The sequence below is a fragment of the Ranitomeya variabilis genome, chromosome 3 (genome assembly GCF_051348905.1).
Source record: "Ranitomeya variabilis isolate aRanVar5 chromosome 3, aRanVar5.hap1, whole genome shotgun sequence".
Taxonomy (NCBI): domain Eukaryota; kingdom Metazoa; phylum Chordata; class Amphibia; order Anura; family Dendrobatidae; genus Ranitomeya; species Ranitomeya variabilis.
In genome coordinates this window covers 645,666,626-645,692,162 of record NC_135234.1, presented here as the reverse complement: position 1 = coordinate 645,692,162, position 25,537 = coordinate 645,666,626, and the positions used below count along the sequence as shown (strand labels likewise).

Genomic DNA, 25,537 nt, shown 5'->3' with positions numbered 1-25,537 from the left:
TTTGGGATTATGGTGTCCAAATGGCGCATTCTAGCAACTGCAATAAATCTAAAAATGGAAACAGTGGATGAGGTGGTTAAAGCCTGTGTGGTTCTCCACAATTTCATTCTGGCTAAGGAGCGACCCACCATAGAACTTGATGAACCTGTTGCAAACCCTTTGCCTGATTACCGTCATCACCCGCTGCGGTCAACAGTTGAAGTAGGCCACATGCGGGACCAATTTGCAGCGTTTTTTGATTCTGACATTGGACGTGTGCCATGGCAGGACAATATGGTGTAAAATGTACTGCTGGTTTCGGGTCTGCAAATTTATGTTTGGAATGTTAATGTTTTTTCACATAAAATAATTGTGATTTACTTTCTTCACCATGTCTCCTATCTATTTCCTTAACAAACCACTTTGGGTTTTTGGGCTTAGGTTGTTGACGTAATTGAGTCCTGTCTTGGTTCACCATTAGCTATTTGCCGCAGACTGTATAGACGATGTCCGTTATTGTCGCAGTATTTGTCCAGTACTTAGCATCAGTATTTGTAAGCCAAAACCAGGAGCGGTAGTTAAATTCTTTTAGTGGTGCATATCTGTTTAATGTACTTTTCCTCACATAGTTCCACAACAGGTTTAGGCTTACAAATAGTGCTGTAAAATACAGAGCGAATACTGACAGTGTGACGGCAGCCTACACCAGAGATCTATAGTCATCAAGTCAGGTGTCTGAACTAATGAATTCATGATGCTATTTGCTCTTGAATTCATTTTTCCTGACACTTGTCCGGGTGAGTATAGATATGCCATGTATGACGTACATTGTTCCTTCACTTTGTGTGAAATATATGTATATGTACCAATAAGATAAAATGGAGGTAATACAATGCATTTTTAAAATCAGCAGGTCAGGGGTCATAAATAATGTTTCTGATAAGACACGACCTGTTGAGTATAGTTGTGCTGTGTATTACCACCATTTTGTCTTCTGTGTGCGACCAAAAGTCACGGAGTAAACAGAAAGAACTGTTTTTGGAGAAAATACAAGTGTTATTTTTGGGGGCAACCTCATATCTCTCAACCAAACACACACCAAGCTTCAGTGTTCTGCTAAGTAGGTACTGGAGGTTGGAGGTGGCCCCCAAAAAAGTGTTTGACGCATTATTTGTTATTGGCGCATGCTGTGTGGTGACGGCGGCGAAATACACAATTAACCAAACCTTATTGGGGCAAAACACAGGTTTATTAAACACACACAAACCAAAACCTTAACTGCGCCTGCTTGGGGTTGAGTGCCGATATTGTGGCGTGTTGAGTTGTGAGGTCTGGCTTACTGTAGCCGACATAGGGGTGGCAGGAGAAGGCGCAATGAAACTGCTGGGGTCAGGATATTCAGGGATAGGGCTAGACACATGAGAGGGTTGAGACACACTGGAAGGGTGAGACAAACCAGACATTACAGACACATTGGGAGGTGAGGGGGGAGGGATAGCTATGGTTTTTTGTTTTTTTTTGCCTTTCCCCTTCCTTGTTTTGCGCGGGCTCGTTGTCGTGGTGGCAGGGAACGCCAGGGCAGGGTCCGGCAACGGCAGTCTGGTGGTGGTGCCAGGAAACGCCAGGGCAGGGTCCGGCAATGGCAGTCTTGTCGTGGTGGCAGGGAACGCCAGGGCAGGGTCCGGCAACGGCAGTCTGGTGGTGGTGCCAGGAAACGCCAGGGCAGGGTCCGGCAATGGCAGTCTTGTCGTGGTGGCAGGGAACGCCAGGGCAGGGTCCGGCAACGGCAGTCTGGTGGTGGTGCCAGGAAACGCCAGGGCAGGGTCCGGCAATGGCAGTCTTGTCGTGGTGGCAGGGAACGCCAGGGCAGGGTCCGGCAACGGCAGTCTGGTGGTGGTGCCAGGGAACGCCAGGGCAGGGTCCTGCGGCGGCAGCATGCTGGTGGCAGTGGAGGAGGCCCAAGCAGGAGCAGCAGTTGTCATGGTGGTGGCGGTGGGCTGACCCACTGCACTGGGCATGGTGGTGGTGCTATAATACGGTCCGGCAGTGTTTGGAATGGAGGTGGCCGTGCAGTGGTATGCAGCAAATGTCGGCATTGATGTAAAGCGTGACAGTGTGGGCACTGTTGGAAATGCCCCCACTGTCTGCTGAAAATACCGACTCTGCTGCATAGCCTGCACGTAAGCAGCATTGCAGGCCTGCATAACAGTAATCTGGAGCTCAGGACTAAGGTGTTCCGACATGCCCTGTTCTATCTGATTAAAAAAATGATGTGCTGGCCTCTGGAGGTCGTCTTTCACTTGGGCAAGGGCTGTGGTTACCTCCTGGATACGTGTGCTCATATGACTAATGGCAGTATCCAGTTGGTCACCCATCGCCTTGAGTCCCTCATGGAAGACCGAGCTCAAGTGCAAAAACTCGGGCATGAGTGACCTGTCCGCGGCCCTCTGCCACTGCCGGGAGGAGCCCATAAAAAATTGGCTAGAGGCAGAGGACTGGGGAAGGGGAACACCTGATGGACCAGCTTCCTGGTCTCCAGGTTGTGTGGCAGGCCCACTTGCTGCAGTGCTGGAGGATGGCTGGGACGGGTCCGTGGCTGACTGATGAAGGACCGCTCCAGAACCTGGGCCAACAGTGGAGCTCCAAGTGCTGCGGAAAAAAAAAAAATATTACAAAACATTTACAAAAAGATAACTGAACAGTTAGATACACATTCAGATAGGGAAAGGTCACACTACTATTTGTAGTGAATTTTACATCAGAATTTGCAAGCCAGGAGTTCAACAGTAGGAATAAAAGTTTCATAAAACAACATGCTATACTTCTGCATGCATCGACCAGTCCTTGGGGATTAAAAAAACTGATGTAAACTATGAAGAGACGATGGAGGCAATACAAGCCATATCTCTATACAAGGTATTGGTAAGCCAAAACCTGGAGAGGAACTATGTGAGGGAAAGTATTCAAAGAACACGTACCCCACTGCTGCATCTATCAATCACTCAAGGTTTTGGATTACAAATACTGATGGGAAATACGAATTGACGACAGAGGACATACAAGCCACCTGTATACTCACCAGTCACCAGGACAAGTGTCAGGAAAAATGAATTGAGGAGCCATTGGCATCCTGAATTCATTATTTCTGACACCTAACTTGCTGAGTATAGATCTGTTGAGCAGGCTGCCGTCACACTCTCAGTATTTGCTCAGTATTTCAAATCAGTATTGGTAAGCCAAAACATGGAGAGGAACTATGTGAGGGAAAGTATTCAAAGAACACGTACCCCACTGCTGCATCTATCAATCACTCAAGGTTTGGGATTACAAATACTGATTTGAAATAATGACCCACAAAAAATTGCATTATACACCACTTTTTTTTCTTTTTTAACCAATATACTTACGTTCTTCGTGCAAGGACTGGTCTCAAAAACGCAAGGATGCGGTGGTACTTGTATTTGCGTATCCTTGCTGCAGAACCACTTGGAAGCTGGCTCTCTTGGCGCAGGTCCTTGTTGAAGCGGTCCTTCATTGATCTCCAACGTGTTTTCACTTTTGACACTGTTGGCAAAACAAAACATAATAGTTAGGACAATGGTCTTTTGACCATGGTCACACAACTGTATGTGCTGTGAAAAAGTAATGACTTTCTCACATCATACACAGTTGTGTGAGCATGGCCAAGGTATTGACTACATCACACTGCATTGCGATACTTACCAAATGCAGAACGGACCCGAGCCGGGGCATTGGCCCAGCCATCCCACAACGCTGCGGCCACCTCATTCCAAAGCCTCCGGATCGTCACATTGTTGGCGTGCAGTGGATCCCGGGTGTCCCACAATGCGACTCGCTCGTGAACCAGGGAGATGAGGTGTTCATTCTCAATTAGGTCCTCATCCTCCTATGGAACCTAACAACAAAAAGTACATTAATATAGGAGGCGTTCACATACGGAAGACAGAAAACAGAATCAGAGGAATGGCATGAATATTGAAGTAAAAAAAAACACTGGTGCTGAAGCAAAAGGGAAAGAAAGAGAGAAGTAGAAAGAAATGAAGATTCAAGAATTATAAAGTGAGGATACAATACACATTCAGCCAGCTATACTTACACGATGCCGCCGTGTTGCCCGGCCGTGACTACGCTGCTCCTGCCCAGTCTCCTGCCCAGTCTCTTCCGCTGTAGAAGAAGTGGTCTGAAAAAGGGAAAATATACATTGTCATATGTGTAGATGTGACAGTGAATACAATCTGAGGAGGTGAATACTCACTTCGCTGACATGTTCCCCTTGTGCAGGCCCAGGCGTTTCCTCATCAGAAGAAGAAGACATTCTGATGTGTGCAGAAAGAAAGGAATGACAGAAATTAGGGCACATAGACACAGATTATAGAAAAGAAATGCATTGGATAGGATATACTCACATAGTTCTGAGGCTTGTTTGCTGATCCAAGGGGCTGTGGGGCGTCTCGTCTGCAAGGCAGTCTGATGAGTAGTGACCTGCAACTGTCCACACCCTCCCTTTATCACCTTGTATGTGGGGGGTGGCTTATCAGTGTCTAGACATGTTTTTCTCAATTGAGACGCATGCGTCGGCAAACGCAAGCAAACGCATGTACTGAAAAACGCATGCGTTTACATAGACTACAATGCGTTTTTTGGGCGCAAACCTTGCGCAATCAGCCGCATACGTTTCCAGGCGGCAAAATGACGCCTCTAAAAATTACTACATGTTGCATTTCCGCGCCAAGACGCAGACGGCTAGACGACGCATGCGTCGTCAAACGCGGCAAAACGCGAACATAGAAAAACGCATGCGTCGATAATGTTAAATATAGGAATACACAACGCATGCGGATAGTTGCGGAAGAAACGCTGCGGACACAACCGCAAATGTGAAAGCGGCCTAAGCTTAACCTCTACTGTGGGTAAAATCCTGGAGGGCATTCTAAGGGATGCTATACTGGAGTATCTGAAGAGGAATAACCTCATGACCCAGTATCAGCACGGGTTTACTAGGGACCGTTCATGTCAGACTAATTTGATCGGCTTCTATGAAGAGGTAAGTTCCGGACTGGACCAAGGGAACCCAGTAGATGTAGTGTATATGGACTTTTCAAAAGCTTTTGATACGGTGCCACACAAAAGGTTGATACATAAAATGAGAATAATGGGGATAGGGGAAAATATGTGTAAGTGGGTTGAGAGCTGGCTCAGGGATAGGAAACAAAGGGTGGTTATTAATGGAGCACACTCGGACTGGGTCGCGGTTAGCAGTGGGGTACCACAGGGGTCAGTATTGGGCCCTCTTCTTTTTAACATATTTATTAATGACTTTGTAGGGGGCATTCAGAGTAGAATTTCAATATTTGCAGATGACACTAAACTCTGCAGGGTAATCAATACAGGGGAGGACAATTTTATATTACAGAATGAATATGTAAATTAGAAGCTTGGGCTGATAAATGGCAAATGAGCTTTAATGGGGATAAATGTAAGGTCATGCACTTGGGTAGAAGTAATAAGATGTATAACTATGTGCTTAATTCTAAAACTCTGGGCAAAACCGTCAATGAAAATGACCTGGGTGTATGGGTGGATGACAAACTCATATTCAGTGGCCAGTGTCAGGCAGCTGCTACAAAGGCAAATAAAATAATGGGATGCATTAAAAGAGGCATAGATGCTCATGAGGAGAACATAATTTTACCTCTATACAAGTCACTAGTTCGACCACACTTAGAATACTGTGCACAGTTCTGGTCTCCGGTGTATAAGAAAGACATAGCTGAACTAGAGCGGGTGCAGAGAAGAGCGACCAAGGTTATTAGAGGACTGGGGGGTCTGCAATACCAAGATAGGTTATTACACTTGGGGCTATTTAGTTTGGAAAAACGAAGGCTAAGGGGTGATCTTATTTTAATGTATAAATATATGAGGGGACAGTACAAAGACCTTTCTGATGATCTTTTTAATCATAGACCAGTGACAGGGACAAGGGGGCATCCTCTACGTCTGGAGGAAAGAAGGTTTAAGCATAATAACAGACGCGGATTCTTTACTGTAAGAGCAGTGAGACTATGGAACTCTCTGCCGTATGATGTTGTAATGAGTGATTCATTACTAAAATTTAAGAGGGGACTGGATACCTTTCTGGAAAAGTATAAAGTTACAGGTTATGTACACTAGATTCCTTGATAGGGTGTTGATCCAGGGAACTAGTCTGATTGCCGTATGTGGAGTCGGGAAGGAATTTTTTTCCCCAATGTGCTCACTCTTTGCCACATGGGTTTTTTTTGCCTTCCTCTGGATCAACATGTTAGGGCATGTTAGGTTAGGATATGGGTTGAACTAGATGGACTTAAAGTCTTCCTTCAACCTTAATAACTATGTAACTTTGACATGTGTTATGTTTTAGCAGAAAAGGTTATGTCCAGGGCCGGACTGGCCATCTGGCCTTTCTGGCAAATGCCAGAAGGGCCTGTCCAGTTGTGGGCTGTCTTGATTACTATGTTGCTAGCAGAATCGGTGTGGAAATTGTGTTTAAGAAAAGTGAATATTGGAACTTCAGCAAATACTTTCCAGAGCCGTCTTGTTTTTGCTTGATAATGTGGCTGCCCACAAGCCTCATATTGCCCTGCAAAAACTCTACGAGATCAGTTATCAAATTGTTGAACATCAGCAATATTCTCCTGATTTGGCTCCATCTGATTATATCTTTCTGAAACGGAAAAAAATCATTGAAAGGACAAACATTTACAACAACCGAGATGGTAATTGATGCTGTGGAGTTGAGGTTTGCAGAACTGGATAACAATCTGTTTTCTAAAAGATTCAAATGACTTTATAAATGTATAGAGCTGAAACATGATTATGCTGAATAAATTAGAAAACAAGTGGCTTTGTTTCCAGGCTGTGAACTATAAATCAATAGCTCCTCGGAAATAAGGGACATAGTAGGGCGAGACATAGCTTGTTTATATCTTGGCCATTTTTACACTGTTATTTCCATTTCTTTCCATTTTTCCATTTTCCCCTCTCTTGCTGATATTAAATTCTGTATGCAGTGTAGTATTTATCTGTGCATTATCATAGACTATAACACCTACTTGCCCAGTCATAGACTTTTAGCAATATTTGATTTTGAAGTGGAGAAAATTTGTGTGTGTTTGCTTGTTTGTTTGTTTGTTTGTTTGTTTGTTTTTTTGGGAGTGAGGATTTTTTTAATATACATAATAAAAGGTAGATTTTTTTTTTTTTAATTTTCTGTGATCTTGGATTTTTTATTGAATTAAAAATATAAAGCTGCAATTTTTTTGCCGCAAATAAAAAATGAAAACAGAAAGGTGTGAAAAAGTAAAGGGAAATCAGCTTTAGGCTAGGGTCACATGACCATATTTTCTCTCATCTGAGAAAATCGGGCCGATAGTGCTAATCACACTCTGATCAGACTCTGATCAGGGTGTGATCCCATTTTCTCGGATGAGGAGAATATGGGGAAAAAAATGTCTCCATCTTCTCCATACAGTCAACCTGTGAATAACAGACTGCACTCAGATGCCATCAGAGTGCGGCCCGTTTTTTTTTTTTTTTGCGCATTAATTGACTTGCATGGCCGAGTGCGATCAGAATATCGGATGCAAATCATGCACCAAGCAATTTTTTTTTTCTCAGAGGAAAAACTCAGATGTGCACAGCTCCATAGATTAACATTGGTCCAAGTGCGATCTGATGATTTGGCGGATCACATTCGGATCAAAAAATCCGGTCATCTGTACAAGCCCTCAATGTGAAAAATCTGATAAAACCAGATACTATAGTACAGAGACATTTATTATTGACAAAACAATTGTACAGCATCTAGTGTGTCTGGCCATGAGGCACCTAGATGTTCTGTGACCAGAGCTCATAGTATAAAGTGCATTCATTATTAAAAAGAACACTCAGACCTGAAAAGGCAGATGTGCTTACTTTGAAACTTCATATAAAAATGAATGAATAGTTTAAAAATAACTGCAATTTATTTTAAAGGTAAAAATATTTTGCAAGTTTATTGTGTAACAAGGGCGACCAGGGAGGGGGGTAGTAGTGGCCAAGGTTATTTACAGGCACAGTACATGGACAGAGTCCACAGAGCACCCTCTGTCCCTTGCACATAGATAGAGGGGACCAACACAGCCTTTCCCCACAGGTTACCTTCTCTTCCTCTGGTCACAGCAGTCCAGGCAAATAAGGGTCCAGAAGGCAGCTGTAGTCCAACGGGGAAAGGGAACTTTTATTGAGCAAACGATGAAGGATGAACAAAAAGACAATTTCAACGCTGGTTTCCTGCTCTTTCCGTGACACGTGCTGCGGCCGTACCCTCGACGTCCACACTGGCCGAGTTTCGCAGTCATCCAATCGCTGGCATCTGGGCACCTGAGACCCCTTCAGCGAAGGCCCTTCCCGAGTCCTGGGGGCCTGTGTTGTAAGCCTTCAGTCTGTATAACTCCTTTGTCTGAAGCAGCAGATCTCTTCCATTCGGGGGTCTGCTTGCAGACCGAGACTTCCTGTCTGCTCTGGACGCTGCTGACCCAGCCCCCTAAGTTACTTAACTCTTTCCCTACTTCTAACACACAGTTACATACAGTACAGACCAAAAGTTTGGACACACCTTCTCATTTAGAAAAGCTCACAGACACAAAAAGAGGACTTAAAAATCCTCCAGAAAATCGAAAAAAATCACAGAGAAAAAAGCAGAGATGATTACCACAAGCAACACTAGATTGTTATATAGATGGTAGGTACTAGAAATGACTGATATACTGTATTTAGATAAAGATATTTCACCTCATGTCAGAATGATTTCTAACATTGCATCAATGCTTTGGATTCTCAAAGGTGACAAAAGCATTCTCCAGTAACTATGAAACTATAGAAAGGCTTAAACTGTAAAATGGAAAAATACTAATTTAACTAATCAAAGTAATCAATATTGGATGTCTGCTTTGTCTCTTCTGTTCAGCTTTTACACTGTGCAGTTGCAAGGGGGTTGCAGTTCCCCTCAGTTGCGCCCTCCTCTCCTTCCCCTGTGCACTGTATATAAATATGTTATGTATTCTTAATGTACAGTACAGACCAAAAGTTTGGACACACCTTCTCATTTAAAGATTTTTCTGTATTTTCAGGACTATGACAATTGTGCATTCACACTGAAGGCATCAAAACTATGAATTAACACTAGTGTTGAGCATTCCGATACCGCAAGTATCGGGTATCGGCCGATACTAGCGGTATCGGAATTCCGATACCGGGATTCCGATACTTGGCGCGTATCGGATACCGGAATCGGAAGTTCCATGATTCAAAATTCAGAAATTCAGCCAATGAGAAAGATTCCAAGTGTGGGCACATCCTGTTTAGCATGGAGGGCATGAAAGTACTGGCAAGGCTGTGATTGGCTGCTGAAATGATGTCATGATGCAGTTTAAAAGTCGCTGGCGCCATTTTGCGATCACTCTGCTGTGAATTCAGTTAGTGACAGGACGCTGTTTGCTGACTGAGGGACAGTTTAGAGATAGCGATTTGCTTCTTTGTGCTTTCCAAAGGCTAATTTAGCAACCGCTGTGTTCACCTACTATTCACCTTGCTTTTGCCTTGTAGCGCTGTTTTCACAGCGATCTGCAAGGTCTCTCTGTGTGTGTGTGTGTGAGTGCAGCCCACTCTCTAGTCTGAGTGCAGCCACATAGGCCATCCATAGCTGGTTGTATTCAGTTCAGGGAGGGTGGTTCATTGCCTCATACTGTCCTTTTTTTTTTTTTTTTTTGAAGTAGTGCAGGCTGCTGCACATTTTTTCAAATAATTCCTATTAGTGTCTTTCCACCCGTCTCCATCTAATTTGTGGAAAAACACTACATAGGATAAAGTAGAGGAGGGTTTTTGGGCCTTGCAGCGCCGTTTACGGCTGTCTGCACGGTCTCCGTGTGACTGCAGCTCGCCCTGTAGTCTGTGAGCAGCCGTAGCTTGGTTGTCTCCAGCTCAGGGTTGTTCACTGCGTCATACCGCCAAATCAATTTTAATTTTTTTTCAAGTACTGTAGTCTGCTGTTAATTAATTTAAAAAAATCCTATTAGTGTCTTTCCACCCGTCTCCAGCTAATTTGTGGAAAAACACTACATAGGATAAAGTAGAGGAGGGTTTTTGGGCCTTGCAGCGCCGTTTACGGCTGTCTGCACGGTCTCCGTGTGACTGCAGCTCGCCCTGTAGTCTGTGAGCAGCTATAGCCTGGTTGTCTCCAGCTCAGGGTTGTTCACTGCGTCATACCGCCAAATCAATTTTAATTTTTTTTCAAGTACTGTAGTCTGCTGCTAATTAATTTAAAAAAATCCTATTAGTGTCTTTCCACCCGTCTCCAGCTAATTTGTGGAAAAACACTACATAGGATAAAGTAGAGGAGGGTTTTTGGGCCTTGCAGCGCCGTTTACGGCTGTCTGCACGGTCTCCGTGTGACTGCAGCTCGCCCTGTAGTCTGTGAGCAGCCGTAGCTTGGTTGTCTCCAGCTCAGGGTTGTTAACTGCGTCATACCGCCAAATCAATTTTAATTTTTTTTCAAGTACTGTAGTCTGCTGCTAATTAATTTAAAAAAATCCTATTAGTGTCTTTCCACCCGTCTCCAGCTAATTTGTGGAAAAACACTACATAGGATAAAGTAGAGGAGGGTTTTTGGGCCTTACAGCGCCGTTAACGTCTGTCTGCACGGTCTCCGTGTGACTGCAGCTCTATCCGTTGTCAGTTCAGCCCCCAAAAAAGAAATAAATAATAAAGTTCACCAAACACACCAGTTACACCACTTTACATTTGTGTAGGCCACATTAACTCATATTAAAGTCTAGTCCACACTTTAGCTAATTAGTGTTTCTTATACCTGTTAGGAGGAGTTTTTCAGGAATAAGCACACAAAGCCGTTAGTACTTTTCTGCTTTTCTTTATCAGTCAACCACGATGAAGAAGGCAGTGAGTAAGGCACGTGGGCGTGGGCGCGGAGCAGGGAGGGGACGTGGGGATTCTGTGCCCGCTGCGGGCACCGGTGACTCATCAGCACCCACTTTCACGAGGGAACAGTCGTTCATGCGCAGCTTTGTCGCCGAGCGCCGTACACCGCTGCTGCGTGAAGACCAAATTGAAGCCGTTGTGGGATGGATGGCAGCTAATGCATCAACTTCCATTAGTGCCACATCCTCTCAGACACAGAGCACTGGAGAGCAGCCATCTGTCTCTTCACCACCTGCCAAATTGCCCAGGCAGACAGAGAGCCCAGGACAGGAGCCGTCTCTACTTCTGTTCTCTGAATCTCTTGGCTTGGAAACAGGGGGCCAGCCAAGCAGCATTGGAGAAATGGAAGAAGAGGCAGGGTGCAGTGATGCCCAACAGCTTTTTCTCTCTGAGTCTGAAGAGGCGGGTGGGCCAGTGGCTCCGTTCACCACATCGCAGGCCGCATCAGCTGATGATGACACTCAGGTGCCACTTACTGGTGCGTGCTCTGCTGCTGAGACTACCCGGGAGGAGCAGTTGGGGGCAGAGGGTAGTGTGGATGACGAGGTCCTTGACCCATCTTGGCGTCAGGGACAGGAAGGTGGTGGGAGCAGCTCTGAGGAAGAGATTCCCCGTACGGTCCAAAGAGGGAGAGGGAGGGGGAAGACTGCGGATCCTGCAGCCTCCGCTTTGGCACCCGTAAGGAGCATGTCTCTTCCAAAAGTCAAAAGGGGGGCTCCCAAGACTTGCAGTGCCTGGTCCTTTTTTGACACAGTTGCAGATGACATTTGCTATGTCAGATGCAAGGTGTGTCATCAAAAAATCAAAAGAGGTCAAAAAGTCGCCAACCTCAATACCTCCAACATGTGGAAACATGTGCGCAACAGGCACCCGGCGGAGTTAGACAAACACACTGAAGAGCTAGGCCAACCAACAGCGGCAGCTACCACCTCTTCAGCTCGTGTTGCCTCTTCCTCTAGCTCACACGCAGCTGGTTCGGCTTCCTCCCAGGATCGCCGTGGAAGAACCTCTGGCCCTGTTGTCCAGAGACCCGCTGTAATTCCACCCGCAGCACCACTTTCCCAGTCAACCACACACTCCCAGCCCAGTCTACAGCCATCGGTAGTACAGGCATGGGAGAAAAGGCGGCCTTTCTCGTCAAACCACCCACGAGCACAGGCTCTGACTGCAGGCATTGCCAAACTTCTGTCACTGGAAATGCTGTCATTCAGGCTGGTGGAGACTGACAGCTTCCGTGACTTGATGTCATTGGCAGTCCCACAGTACAGTGTGCCCAGCCGCTTTTACTTCAGCAGGCAAGCCGTCCCTGCCCTGCACAAGCATGTGGAGGGACACATAAAACACGCGCTACTGAACGCCGTCAGTAGCAAGGTCCACCTCACCACCGATGCGTGGACCAGTCAACATGGACAGGGGCGATACCTTTCCCTCACTGCCCATTGGGTTAATGTAGTTGAGCCGGGTACAGACCGTGCGAGTGGCGCAGGACGTGTCCTGCCCACTCCAAGGATTGCAGGAATCCATTCTGTACGCATTGACTCCTCCTCTTACACCAGTTCCTCAGAATCATCGCTGCAGGAGCCGTCACAGTCCACCTCCACATGGACCCGTGATGAACGTGTACCTGTTACGACCGACATGAGCACAGCCGTGGCCAAACGTCAACAGGCCGTCTTGAAATTAATTTTTTTGGGGAATCGTAGCCACACAGCGCAGGAGCTCTGGAATGCCATCAAGCAGGAGAGCGATGTGTGGTTTGAGCCAGCGAATCTCCAGCCAGGCATGGTAGTGTGTGATAATGGCCGAAATCTGGTGGCAGCCCTGGGCCTCGGCAACCTCACTCACATCCCATGTCTGGCACATGTGCTCAATTTGGTCGTGCAGAGTTTTTTGAGGGACTATCCGGATCTTGATGCACTGCTGCACAAGGTCCGCCTAGAGTGTGCTCACTTGCGGCGTTCCAGCACGGCAAAAGCGCGCATTGCGGCTCTGCAGCGCCGACACCGCCTGCCGGAACATCGCATCATATGTGACCTACCTACCAGGTGGAATTCCACGTTACATATGTTGGAGCGGTTGTGTGAGCAGCAGCAAGCTGTAATGGAGTACCAGCTGTATCAGGCGCACAAAAGTCGCAGTCAGCGCCGTACAGACTTCACAACCACAGAGTGGGCCACTATGAAGGATGTCTGCCAGGTTTTGCGTCCCTTCGATTATTCCACGCGGATGGCGAGTGCAGATGATGCACTAGTCAGCATGACTGTCCCCCTTATCTGCCTGCTTGAAAAATCACTGCAAGCGCTAAGGGATGATGTTGTGGAAGAGGTGGAGGATGAGGATTCACCACTTCCATCATCTTCTGGACAGTCAGCGCCACGTGGTTCCTCACAAACGCGTAGGCAGGGGACAGTTTGTGAGGAGGATGAGGAGGAGTCAATGGAGGAGGAAGACATCCGTCCAGAGGAGGGAGTTACACAATTGTCCAGTACTCAGTGTGTACAGCGAGGGTGGGGTGATGACGAGCGGGCAGAGATCACGCCTCCAGCTGGGGACAGCGTTTCTTGGGCAGTTGGCAGTCTGCAGCACATGGTGGATTACATGCTGCAGTGCCTGAGAAACGACCGCCGCATCGACCACATTCTCAACATGTCTGATTACTGGGTGTTCACCCTCCTCGATCCTCGCTACCGGGACAACGTAGAAAGCCTCATCACACCGTTGAACCGGGAGCGAAAAATGCGGGAGTACCAAGACACACTGGTCAGTTCCATCATCTTCTCCATTCCAACTGAGAGAAGTGCTGCTAGTGCATTCCAAAGCAGCTCAGTGCGTCCAGGCAGTGGTGGAGGCTCTGCACAAAGAGGGAGCAGAAGCAGTGCCTCTGCCCAAGGCAAGACCAGTATGGCCCAACTGTGGCACAGTTTTGTGTGCCCCCCACAAAAGTCTACACCATCACAGACGGCTCCAGTCAGCAGGAGGCAACGGTTCCGTCAGATGGTGACAGACTACATGTCTTGCCCTCTTGCTGTACTCCCAGACGGCTCTTCCCCTTTCAAGTTTTGGGTCTCAAAGCTGGATACATGGCCAGAGCTAAGCCAGTATGCATTGGAGGTGCTGTCTTGCCCTGCGGCCAGTGTATTATCGGAACGTGTCTTTAGTGCTGCAGGTGGTGTACTAACTGACCGTCGCATGCGACTATCCTCCGATAACGTTGACCGGCTTACTTTCCTGAAAATGAACAAGGCCTGGATCTCGCAGGAATTTGCCACTCCTCCTCCTGATTAAATAATTAGGTCACTGTATACGTTATCCAGGTCTCCTGTTGTGTTCATCTTTCAACCACCTGAACTTACATTCCTGGGCTCCAACAACGCCAGTTGAGGCTCAGAAGTGCCATCTGCACAGTCAAAACATACGACCCAGTGTTATTGGGTTTCAGTAACGTCAGCTGATCCCCAGCTGTGTAGCCGGCAATGTGTCCTGCGACCGCCACGCTGACACAACTGAAATGTAAGGGAACCTGTCCCCCCCCCCCCCCAAGGCGTTTGTTACTGAAAGAGCCACCTTGTGCAGCAGTAATGCTGCACAAGGAAAAGGTAGCTATTTTCATTATGCTCCTTGCACACGCAGAACTTAACACTTATAAAATGTGTCCACTGATACCGTAAAACCGTCCCGGAGGTGGGACTTTCCTTCGTAATATGACGCAGCACAGCTGTCATTCCTACCCCCTCGGCGCCGTGCCCCGGCTCCTCATCGTTGTTTGATTCCGTCCCGGAGCCTGCGCTGTTATGTTATCCCTTGGCCAGGCACACTTAGCGCTGCCCATCTTCTGACATCATTTGGTGTCAGGCTGGCTGCGCCTGTGCGGCCGCGCTGTCCGAGAGCCCGCCTCGCAGTGTGGTCTAATGTAATCCCACCGCGGGCCTGGGATCAGTGGCCATGCGCAGTGCATATCCTCGCCTCTCGCTCCACTCCCTACGGCTTCTTCAGACTGTGCGGTGCCAGCTGATCCGTAATAGCATGCCACGGCCGTGGCAGCGCACAGTCTGAAAAAGCCGTAGGGAGGGGAGCGAGAGGCGAGGATATGCACTGCGCATGGCCACTGATCCCAGGCCCGCGGTGGGATTACATTAGACCACACTGCGAGGCGGGCTCTCGGACAGCGCGGCCGCACAAGCGCAGCCAGCCTGACACCAAATGATGTCAGAAGATGGGCAGCGCTAAGTGTGCCTGGCCAAGGGATAACCTAACAGCGCAGGCTCCGGGACGGAATCAAACAACGATGAGGAGCCGGGGCACGGCGCCGAGGGGGTAGGAATGACAGCTGTGCTGCGTCATATTACGAAGGAAAGTCCCACCTCCGGGACAGTTTCACGGTTTCAGGGGACACATTTTATAAGTGTTTAGTTCTGTGCTTGCAAGGAGCATAATTAAAAGAGCCACCTTTTCCTTTTGCATCTTTTGAGCTGCACAAGCTGGCTCTTTCAGCTACAAATGCCTTGGGGGGGGGGGTTAAAGGTTCCCTTTCTCCAATCAGGCTTCGGCCTACATTGTGTTCCTCTGCTTCTACTGCTGTCCCTGGGCTCCAACACCGCTAGTTGTTGCCTGGTAGTGCTGTACGCACAGTCAACAGTCGCTCCTCTGTTATTGGGGTTCAGTAACGTCAGCTGTTCCCCTGCTGTGTGTGTGGCAATCCCTCCAACCTCCTCCAACCTCATCCAAACTCCTCCTCCTCCACCTGTCCCTGGGCTCCAACACCGCTAGTTGCCGTCCAGAAGTGCTGTACGCACAGTCAACAGTCGCTCCTCTGTTATTGGGGTTCAGTAACGTCAGCTGTTCCCCTGCTGTGTGTGTGGCAATCCCTCCTACCTCCTCCAACCTCCTCCTACCTCCTCCTCCTCCACCTGTCCCTGGGCTCCAACACCGCCAGTTGCCGTCCAGAAGTGCTGTACGCACAGTCAACAGTCCCTCCTCTGTTATTGGGGTTCAGTAACGTCAGCTGTTCCCCTGCTGTGTGTGTGGCAATCCCTCCTACCTCCTCCAACCTCCTCCTACCTCCTCCTCCACCTGTCCCTGGGCTCCAACACCGCCAGTTGCCGTCCAGAAGTGCTGTACGCACAGTCAACAGTCCCTCCTCTGTTATTGGGGTTCAGTAACGTCAGCTGTTCCCCTGCTGTGTGTGTGGCAATCCCTCCAACCTCCTCCAACCTCATCCAAACTCCTCCTCCTCCACCTGTCCCTGGGCTCCAACACCGCTAGTTGCCGTCCAGAAGTGCTGTACGCACAGTCAACAGTCGCTCCTCTGTTATTGGGGTTCAGTAACGTCAGCTGTTCCCCTGCTGTGTGTGTGGCAATCCCTCCTACCTCCTCCAACCTCCTCCTACCTCCTCCTCCTCCACCTGTCCCTGGGCTCCAACACCGCCAGTTGCCGTCCAGAAGTGCTGTACGCACAGTCAACAGTCCCTCCTCTGTTATTGGGGTTCAGTAACGTCAGCTGTTCCCCTGCTGTGTGTGTGGCAATCCCTCCTACCTCCTCCAACCTCCTCCTACCTCCTCCTCCACCTGTCCCTGGGCTCCAACACCGCCAGTTGCCGTCCAGAAGTGCTGTACGCACAGTCAACAGTCCCTCCTCTGTTATTGGGGTTCAGTAACGTCAGCTGTTCCCCTGCTGTGTGTGTGGCAATCCCTCCTACCTCCTCCTACCTCCTCCTCCTCCACCTGTCCCTGGGCTCCAACACCGCCAGTTGCCGTCCAGAAGTGCTGTACGCACAGTCAACAGTCCCTCCTCTGTTATTGGGGTTCAGTAACGTCAGCTGTTCCCCTGCTGTGTGTGTGGCAATCCCTCCTACCTCCTCCTTCCTCCTCCACCTGTCCCTGGGCTCCAACACCGCCAGTTGCCGTCCAGAAGTGCTGTACGCACAGTCAACAGTCGCTCCTCTGTTATTGGGGTTCAGTAACGTCAGCTGTTCCCCTGCTGTGTGTGTGGCAATCCCTCCTACCTCCTCCAACCTCCTCCTACCTCCTCCTCCTCCACCTGTCCCTGGGCTCCAACACCGCCAGTTGCCGTCCAGAAGTGCTGTACGCACAGTCAACAGTCCCTCCTCTGTTATTGGGGTTCAGTAACGTCAGCTGTTCCCCTGCTGTGTGTGTGGCAATCCCTCCTACCTCCTCCAACCTCCTCCAACCTCCTCCTCCTCCACCTGTCCCTGGGCTCCAACACCGCTAGTTGCCGTCCAGAAGTGCTGTACGCACAGTCAACAGTCCCTCCTCTGTTATTGGGGTTCAGTAACGTCAGCTGTTCCCCTGCTGTGTGTGTGGCAATCCCTCCTACCTCCTCCTTCCTCCTCCACCTGTCCCTGGGCTCCAACACCGCCAGTTGCCGTCCAGAAGTGCTGTACGCACAGTCAACAGTCCCTCCTCTGTTATTGGGGTTCAGTAACGTCAGCTGTTCCCCTGCTGTGTGTGTGGCAATCCCTCCTACCTCCTCCTTCCTCCTCCACCTGTCCCTGGGCTCCAACACCGCCAGTTGCCGTCCAGAAGTGCTGTACGCACAGTCAACAGTCCCTCCTCTGTTATTGGGGTTCAGTAACGTCAGCTGTTCCCCTGCTGTGTGTGTGGCAATCCCTCCTACCTCCTCCAACCTCCTCCAACCTCCTCCTACTCCTCCACCTGTCCCTGGGCTCCAACACCGCTAGTTGCCGTCCAGAAGTGCTGTACGCACAGTCAACAGTCGCTCCTCTGTTATTGGGGTTCAGTAACGTCAGCTGTTCCCCTGCTGTGTGTGTGGCAATCCCTCCTACCTCCTCCAACCTCCTCCTACCTCCTCCTCCTCCACCTGTCCCTGGGCTCCAACACCGCCAGTTGCCGTCCAGAAGTGCTGTACGCACAGTCAACAGTCCCTCCTCTGTTATTGGGGTTCAGTAACGTCAGCTGTTCCCCTGCTGTGTGTGTGGCAATCCCTCCTACCTCCTCCTACCTCCTCCACCTGTCCCTGGGCTCCAACACCGCCAGTTGCCGTCCAGAAGTGCTGTACGCACAGTCAACAGTCCCTCCTCTGTTATTGGGGTTCAGTAACGTCAGCTGTTCCCCTGCTGTGTGTGTGGCAATCCCTCCTACCTCCTCCAACCTCCTCCAACCTCCTCCTCCTCCACCTGTCCCTGGGCTCCAACACCGCTAGTTGCCGTCCAGAAGTGCTGTACGCACAGAGCCAAACACCTCGCCAATGTGTTAGTGGGGTTCAGCACCGCCAGCTGTTCCCCTGCTGTGTATACGGCAACGTGTACTGCGACCGCCACGCAGACACAACAAGTTAAATGTAAGGGAACCTGACCCCCCCCCCCCCCAGGCGTTTGTTACTGAAGGAGCCACCTTGTGCAGCAGTAATAATGCAAAGGGAAAAAGTGCCTCTTTTCGTGATGCTCCTTGCACATGCTGAACCTAACACTTATGAAATGTGTCCCCACACAGCGTTAAACCGTCCGGTAGGTGGAACTTTCCTTTGTCGTGTGACGCAGCACAGCCATCATTTTTACCCCCTTGGCGCCGTGCGCCCACTCCTCAGCGTTGTTTGAATCTGTCCCGGAGCCTGCGCTGTTAGGTTAGCCCTTGGCCATGCACACATGTTGCGCTGCCCGTCTTCTGACCTCATTTGGTGTCAGGCTGGCTGCGCCTGTGCGGGTGCGCTGGTCGAGATCCCGCCTCGCAATGTCGTCTAATGTAATCCCACCGCGGGCCTGTGATCCGTGCCCGTGCGCAGTGCATATCCTCTCCTCTCACTCCCCTCCCTACGGCTTCTTCAGACTGTGCGATGTCAGCTGGTCCCTAATAGCATGCCACGGCCGTGACAACGCACAGTCTGAAAAAGCCGTAGGGAGGGGAGTGAGAGGACAGGATATGCACTGCGCACGGGCACGGATCACAGGCCCGCGGTGGGATTACATTAGACGACACTGCGAGGCGGGATCTCGGCCAGCGCACCCGCACAGGCGCAGCCAGCCTGACACCAAATGAGGTCAGAAGACGGGCAGCGCAACATGTGTGCATGGCCAAGGGCTAACCTAACAGCGCAGGCTCCGGGACAGATTCAAACAACGCTGAGGAGTGGGCGCACGGCACCAAGGGGGTAAAAATGATGGCTGTGCTGCGTCACACGACAAAGGAAAGTTCCACCTACCGGACGGTTTAACGCTGTGAGGAGACACATTTCATAAATGTTTGGTTCCGCATGTACAAGGACCATAATTAAAAGAGCTAAGTTTACCTTTTCCAGCATTAGTGCTGTACACAATGGCTCTTTCAGCTACAAACGCCTGGGGGGGGGGGTGTTAAAGGTTTCCTTTCAACTTGCTCGAGTGCAGGCTTCGGCCTACACTCCGCTCCCCCTGCTCCTCCTGCTGACCCTGGGCTCTAACACCGCCAGTTTTTGCCCAGATGTGCTAGCTGCACAGAGAAAAACACCAGCCAATGTGTCAGTGGGGTTCAGCACCGCCAGCTGTTCCCCTGCTGTGTAGCCGGCAACGTGTCCTGCGACCGCCACGCAGACACAAGAACTGAAATTGAAGGGAACCTGTCCCCCCTCCCCCAGGTGTTTCTATGTTTTACAGCTACCTTGAACAGCAGTAATGCTGCATGTGTTCAAGGTGGCTCAGAAACTTATTCTCCTTGCCCATGTTGAAGTGAACACGTCTAAAATGTGTCCTCTGTGACCATTAAAACGTCCCTCAGGTGTGATTTGACTTTGTATTGACACACGCAACAAGCTCCTTGGTAGCGCTGCCCGTCTTCTGGCATCATTGTTTGGCTGGCTGCGCCTCTGCGGCCGCCCTGACCCACACAACGCCCCTCGGTGTCTTATTTATTGGGACTGCGAGGGTGTGATTGATGGGCAGGATCAGTGCATCAGTTCGCCTGTCCCTCCTCTCCTTCCGCCTTCTTCAGACTGTGCGGCTTCATGGCCGTGGCATGCGATAAGGGATCAGATGACGCCGCACAGTCTGAAGCGGGTGTAAGGACCCGCGTGTGAGAGGCGAACATATGTGCTGCGCCAGGCCCTGAATCCCAGCCCCGCAGTGTTTTAACAATGTTAAGACACTGCGGGGCTGGGATTCATGGTCATCGCGAACCGCAACGGCCGACATTAAATGATGTCAGAAGATGGGCAGCGCTAACGGCGCTAGGCCAGGGGATAACACGACAGCGCAGACTCCTGTACAGCAAATAACAACGCTCAGGAGGCTGCACCCAGCACCAAGGTGGGATTCTTGACATCTGTGCTGCGTCTCATTACAAAGGGAACTCTCGCCTCCATTACACAGTTTGACTGTATAAAGGGCTAAATGTTATACGTGTTCCATTCAGCGTGTGCAAGGAGAAAAATTACAAGAGCAACCTTTGACTTGCGCAGCACTACTGCTGCATAAGCTGTGGCTCTTCTACTTTGTAACCCCTGAGGGGGGGTTAAAGGTGACTTTTGAAATCGGTTCAATTAGGCTTCGGCCTACACTCTGCTCCCCCTGCAGAGCCCGGGCTCCAACAACGCTAGTTGCTGTCCGGAAGTGCTGGCTGCACAGAGCCAAACACCTCGCCAATGTGTCAGTGGGGTCCAGCACCGCCAGCTGTTCCCCTGCTGTGTAGCCGGCAACGTGTCCTGCAAAAGCCACGCAGACACAACACACCCAAAGCTGCCGCCTGTGCAGGCTTCGGCCTACACTCCCCTCCCCCTGCTCCTCCTCCTCCTGCTCCTCCTCCTGCTGTCCCTGGGCTCTAACACACCGCCAGTTTTTGCCCAGATGTGCTAGCTGCACAGAGAAAAACACCAGCCAATGTGTCAGTGGGGTCCAGCACCGCCAGCTGTTCCCCTGCTGTGCAGCCGGCAACGTGTCCTGCAAAAGCCACGCAGACACAAGAACTGAAATTGAAGGGAACCTGTCCCCCCTCCCCCAGGCGTTTTTACGTTATCCAGCCACCTTGTACAGCGGTAATGCTGCATGTGTGCAAGGTGGCTCATAAACGTATTCTCCTCGCACATGTGGAACTGAAAACACGTCTGAAATGTGTCCTCTGTGTGACCATTTAACCGTCCCGGGGGTGTGACTTTCCTTTGTAATGACACGCTGCAACCCCCTTGGTAGCGCTGCCCGTCTTCTGGCATCATTGTTTGGCTGGCTGCGCCTCTGCGGCCGCCCTGACCCACACAACGCCCCTCGGTGTCTTATTTATTGGGACTGCGAGGGTGTGATTGATGGGCAGGATCAGTGCATCAGTTCGCCTGTCCCTCCTCTCCTTCCGCCTTCTTCAGACTGTGCGGCTTCATGGCCGTGGCATGCGATAAGGGATCAGATGACGCCGCACAGTCTGAAGCGGGTGTAAGGACCCGCGTGTGAGAGGCGAACATATGTGCTGCGCCAGGCCCTGAATCCCAGCCCCGCAGTGTTTTAACAATGTTAAGACACTGCGGGGCTGGGATTCATGGTCATCGCGAACCGCAACGGCCGACATTAAATGATGTCAGAAGATGGGCAGCGCTAACGGCGCTAGGCCAGGGGATAACACGACAGCGCAGACTCCTGTACAGCAAATAACAACGCTCAGGAGGCTGCACCCAGCACCAAGGTGGGATTCTTGACATCTGTGCTGCGTCTCATTACAAAGGGAACTCTCGCCTCCATTACACAGTTTGACTGTATAAAGGGCTAAATGTTATACGTGTTCCATTCAGCGTGTGCAAGGAGAAAAATTACAAGAGCAACCTTTGACTTGCGCAGCACTACTGCTGCATAAGCTGTGGCTCTTCTACTTTGTAACCCCTGAGGGGGGGTTAAAGGTGACTTTTGAAATCGGTTCAATTAGGCTTCGGCCTACACTCTGCTCCCCCTGCAGAGCCCGGGCTCCAACAACGCTAGTTGCTGTCCGGAAGTGCTGGCTGCACAGAGCCAAACACCTCGCCAATGTGTCAGTGGGGTCCAGCACCGCCAGCTGTTCCCCTGCTGTGTAGCCGGCAACGTGTCCTGCAAAAGCCACGCAGACACAACACACCCAAAGCTGCCGCCTGTGCAGGCTTCGGCCTACACTCCCCTCCCCCTGCTCCTCCTCCTCCTGCTCCTCCTCCTGCTGTCCCTGGGCTCTAACACACCGCCAGTTTTTGCCCAGATGTGCTAGCTGCACAGAGAAAAACACCAGCCAATGTGTCAGTGGGGTCCAGCACCGCCAGCTGTTCCCCTGCTGTGCAGCCGGCAACGTGTCCTGCAAAAGCCACGCAGACACAAGAACTGAAATTGAAGGGAACCTGTCCCCCCTCCCCCAGGCGTTTTTACGTTATCCAGCCACCTTGTACAGCGGTAATGCTGCATGTGTGCAAGGTGGCTCATAAACGTATTCTCCTCGCACATGTGGAACTGAAAACACGTCTGAAATGTGTCCTCTGTGTGACCATTTAACCGTCCCGGGGGTGTGACTTTCCTTTGTAATGACACGCTGCAACCCCCTTGGTAGCGCTGCCCGTCTTCTGGCATCATTGTTTGGCTGGCTGCGCCTCTGCGGCCGCCCTGACCCACACAACGCCCCTCGGTGTCTTATTTATTGGGACTGCGAGGGTGTGATTGATGGGCAGGATCAGTGCATCAGTTCGCCTGTCCCTCCTCTCCTTCCGCCTTCTTCAGACTGTGCGGCTTCATGGCCGTGGCATGCGATAAGGGATCAGATGACGCCGCACAGTCTGAAGCGGGTGTAAGGACCCGCGTGTGAGAGGCGAACATATGTGCTGCGCCAGGCCCTGAATCCCAGCCCCGCAGTGTTTTAACAATGTTAAGACACTGCGGGGCTGGGATTCATGGTCATCGCGAACCGCAACGGCCGACATTAAATGATGTCAGAAGATGGGCAGCGCTAACGGCGCTAGGCCAGGGGATAACACGACAGCGCAGACTCCTGTACAGCAAATAACAACGCTCAGGAGGCTGCACCCAGCACCAAGGTGGGATTCTTGACATCTGTGCTGCGTCTCATTACAAAGGGAACTCTCGCCTCCATTACACAGTTTGACTGTATAAAGGGCTAAATGTTATACGTGTTCCATTCAGCGTGTGCAAGGAGAAAAATTACAAGAGCAACCTTTGACTTGCGCAGCACTACTGCTGCATAAGCTGTGGCTCTTCTACTTTGTAACCCCTGAGGGGGGGTTAAAGGTGACTTTTGAAATCGGTTCAATTAGGCTTCGGCCTACACTCTGCTCCACCTGCAGAGCCCGGGCTCCAACAACGCTAGTTGCTGTCCGGAAGTGCTGGCTGCACAGAGCCAAACACCTCGCCAATGTGTCAGTGGGGTCCAGCACCGCCAGCTGTTCCCCTGCTGTGTAGCCGGCAACGTGTCCTGCAAAAGCCACGCAGACACAACACACCCAAAGCTGCCGCCTGTGCAGGCTTCGGCCTACACTCCCCTCCCCCTGCTCCTCCTCCTCCTGCTCCTCCTCCTGCTGTCCCTGGGCTCTAACACACCGCCAGTTTTTGCCCAGATGTGCTAGCTGCACAGAGAAAAACACCAGCCAATGTGTCAGTGGGGTCCAGCACCGCCAGCTGTTCCCCTGCTGTGCAGCCGGCAACGTGTCCTGCAAAAGCCACGCAGACACAAGAACTGAAATTGAAGGGAACCTGTCCCCCCTCCCCCAGGCGTTTTTACGTTATCCAGCCACCTTGTACAGCGGTAATGCTGCATGTGTGCAAGGTGGCTCATAAACGTATTCTCCTCGCACATGTGGAACTGAAAACACGTCTGAAATGTGTCCTCTGTGTGACCATTTAACCGTCCCGGGGGTGTGACTTTCCTTTGTAATGACACGCTGCAACCCCCTTGGTAGCGCTGCCCGTCTTCTGGCATCATTGTTTGGCTGGCTGCGCCTCTGCGGCCGCCCTGACCCACACAACGCCCCTCGGTGTCTTATTTATTGGGACTGCGAGGGTGTGATTGATGGGCAGGATCAGTGCATCAGTTCGCCTGTCCCTCCTCTCCTTCCGCCTTCTTCAGACTGTGCGGCTTCATGGCCGTGGCATGCGATAAGGGATCAGATGACGCCGCACAGTCTGAAGCGGGTGTAAGGACCCGCGTGTGAGAGGCGAACATATGTGCTGCGCCAGGCCCTGAATCCCAGCCCCGCAGTGTTTTAACAATGTTAAGACACTGCGGGGCTGGGATTCATGGTCATCGCGAACCGCAACGGCCGACATTAAATGATGTCAGAAGATGGGCAGCGCTAACGGCGCTAGGCCAGGGGATAACACGACAGCGCAGACTCCTGTACAGCAAATAACAACGCTCAGGAGGCTGCACCCAGCACCAAGGTGGGATTCTTGACATCTGTGCTGCGTCTCATTACAAAGGGAACTCTCGCCTCCATTACACAGTTTGACTGTATAAAGGGCTAAATGTTATACGTGTTCCATTCAGCGTGTGCAAGGAGAAAAATTACAAGAGCAACCTTTGACTTGCGCAGCACTACTGCTGCATAAGCTGTGGCTCTTCTACTTTGTAACCCCTGAGGGGGGGTTAAAGGTGACTTTTGAAATCGGTTCAATTAGGCTTCGGCCTACACTCTGCTCCCCCTGCAGAGCCCGGGCTCCAACAACGCTAGTTGCTGTCCGGAAGTGCTGGCTGCACAGAGCCAAACACCTCGCCAATGTGTCAGTGGGGTCCAGCACCGCCAGCTGTTCCCCTGCTGTGTAGCCGGCAACGTGTCCTGCAAAAGCCACGCAGACACAACACACCCAAAGCTGCCGCCTGTGCAGGCTTCGGCCTACACTCCCCTCCCCCTGCTCCTCCTCCTCCTGCTCCTCCTCCTGCTGTCCCTGGGCTCTAACACACCGCCAGTTTTTGCCCAGATGTGCTAGCTGCACAGAGAAAAACACCAGCCAATGTGTCAGTGGGGTCCAGCACCGCCAGCTGTTCCCCTGCTGTGCAGCCGGCAACGTGTCCTGCAAAAGCCACGCAGACACAAGAACTGAAATTGAAGGGAACCTGTCCCCCCTCCCCCAGGCGTTTTTACGTTATCCAGCCACCTTGTACAGCGGTAATGCTGCATGTGTGCAAGGTGGCTCATAAACGTATTCTCCTCGCACATGTGGAACTGAAAACACGTCTGAAATGTGTCCTCTGTGTGACCATTTAACCGTCCCGGGGGTGTGACTTTCCTTTGTAATGACACGCTGCAACCCCCTTGGTAGCGCTGCCCGTCTTCTGGCATCATTGTTTGGCTGGCTGCGCCTCTGCGGCCGCCCTGACCCACACAACGCCCCTCGGTGTCTTATTTATTGGGACTGCGAGGGTGTGATTGATGGGCAGGATCAGTGCATCAGTTCGCCTGTCCCTCCTCTCCTTCCGCCTTCTTCAGACTGTGCGGCTTCATGGCCGTGGCATGCGATAAGGGATCAGATGACGCCGCACAGTCTGAAGCGGGTGTAAGGACCCGCGTGTGAGAGGCGAACATATGTGCTGCGCCAGGCCCTGAATCCCAGCCCCGCAGTGTTTTAACAAT

At 50.8% G+C, this 25,537-nt stretch overlaps 2 protein-coding genes across 3 annotated transcripts in view; one reads left to right on the top strand and one right to left on the bottom strand.

Annotated features, from left to right (window-relative positions):
- STAT6 (signal transducer and activator of transcription 6) overlaps positions 1-25,537 on the top strand; it is a 285,544-nt gene that overhangs the window by 94,212 nt on the left and 165,795 nt on the right. The gene's annotated exons all lie outside the window — the stretch shown is intronic.
- On the bottom strand, positions 916-3,514 carry LOC143817570 (uncharacterized). Its single transcript, XM_077299064.1, has 2 exons — positions 3,387-3,514; positions 916-2,628 (listed from the first exon to the last, which is right to left on the bottom strand). The coding sequence occupies exons 1-2, from the start codon at positions 3,512-3,514 to the stop codon at positions 1,254-1,256; spliced, it is 1,503 nt and encodes a 500-aa protein (XP_077155179.1). The 3' UTR covers positions 916-1,253.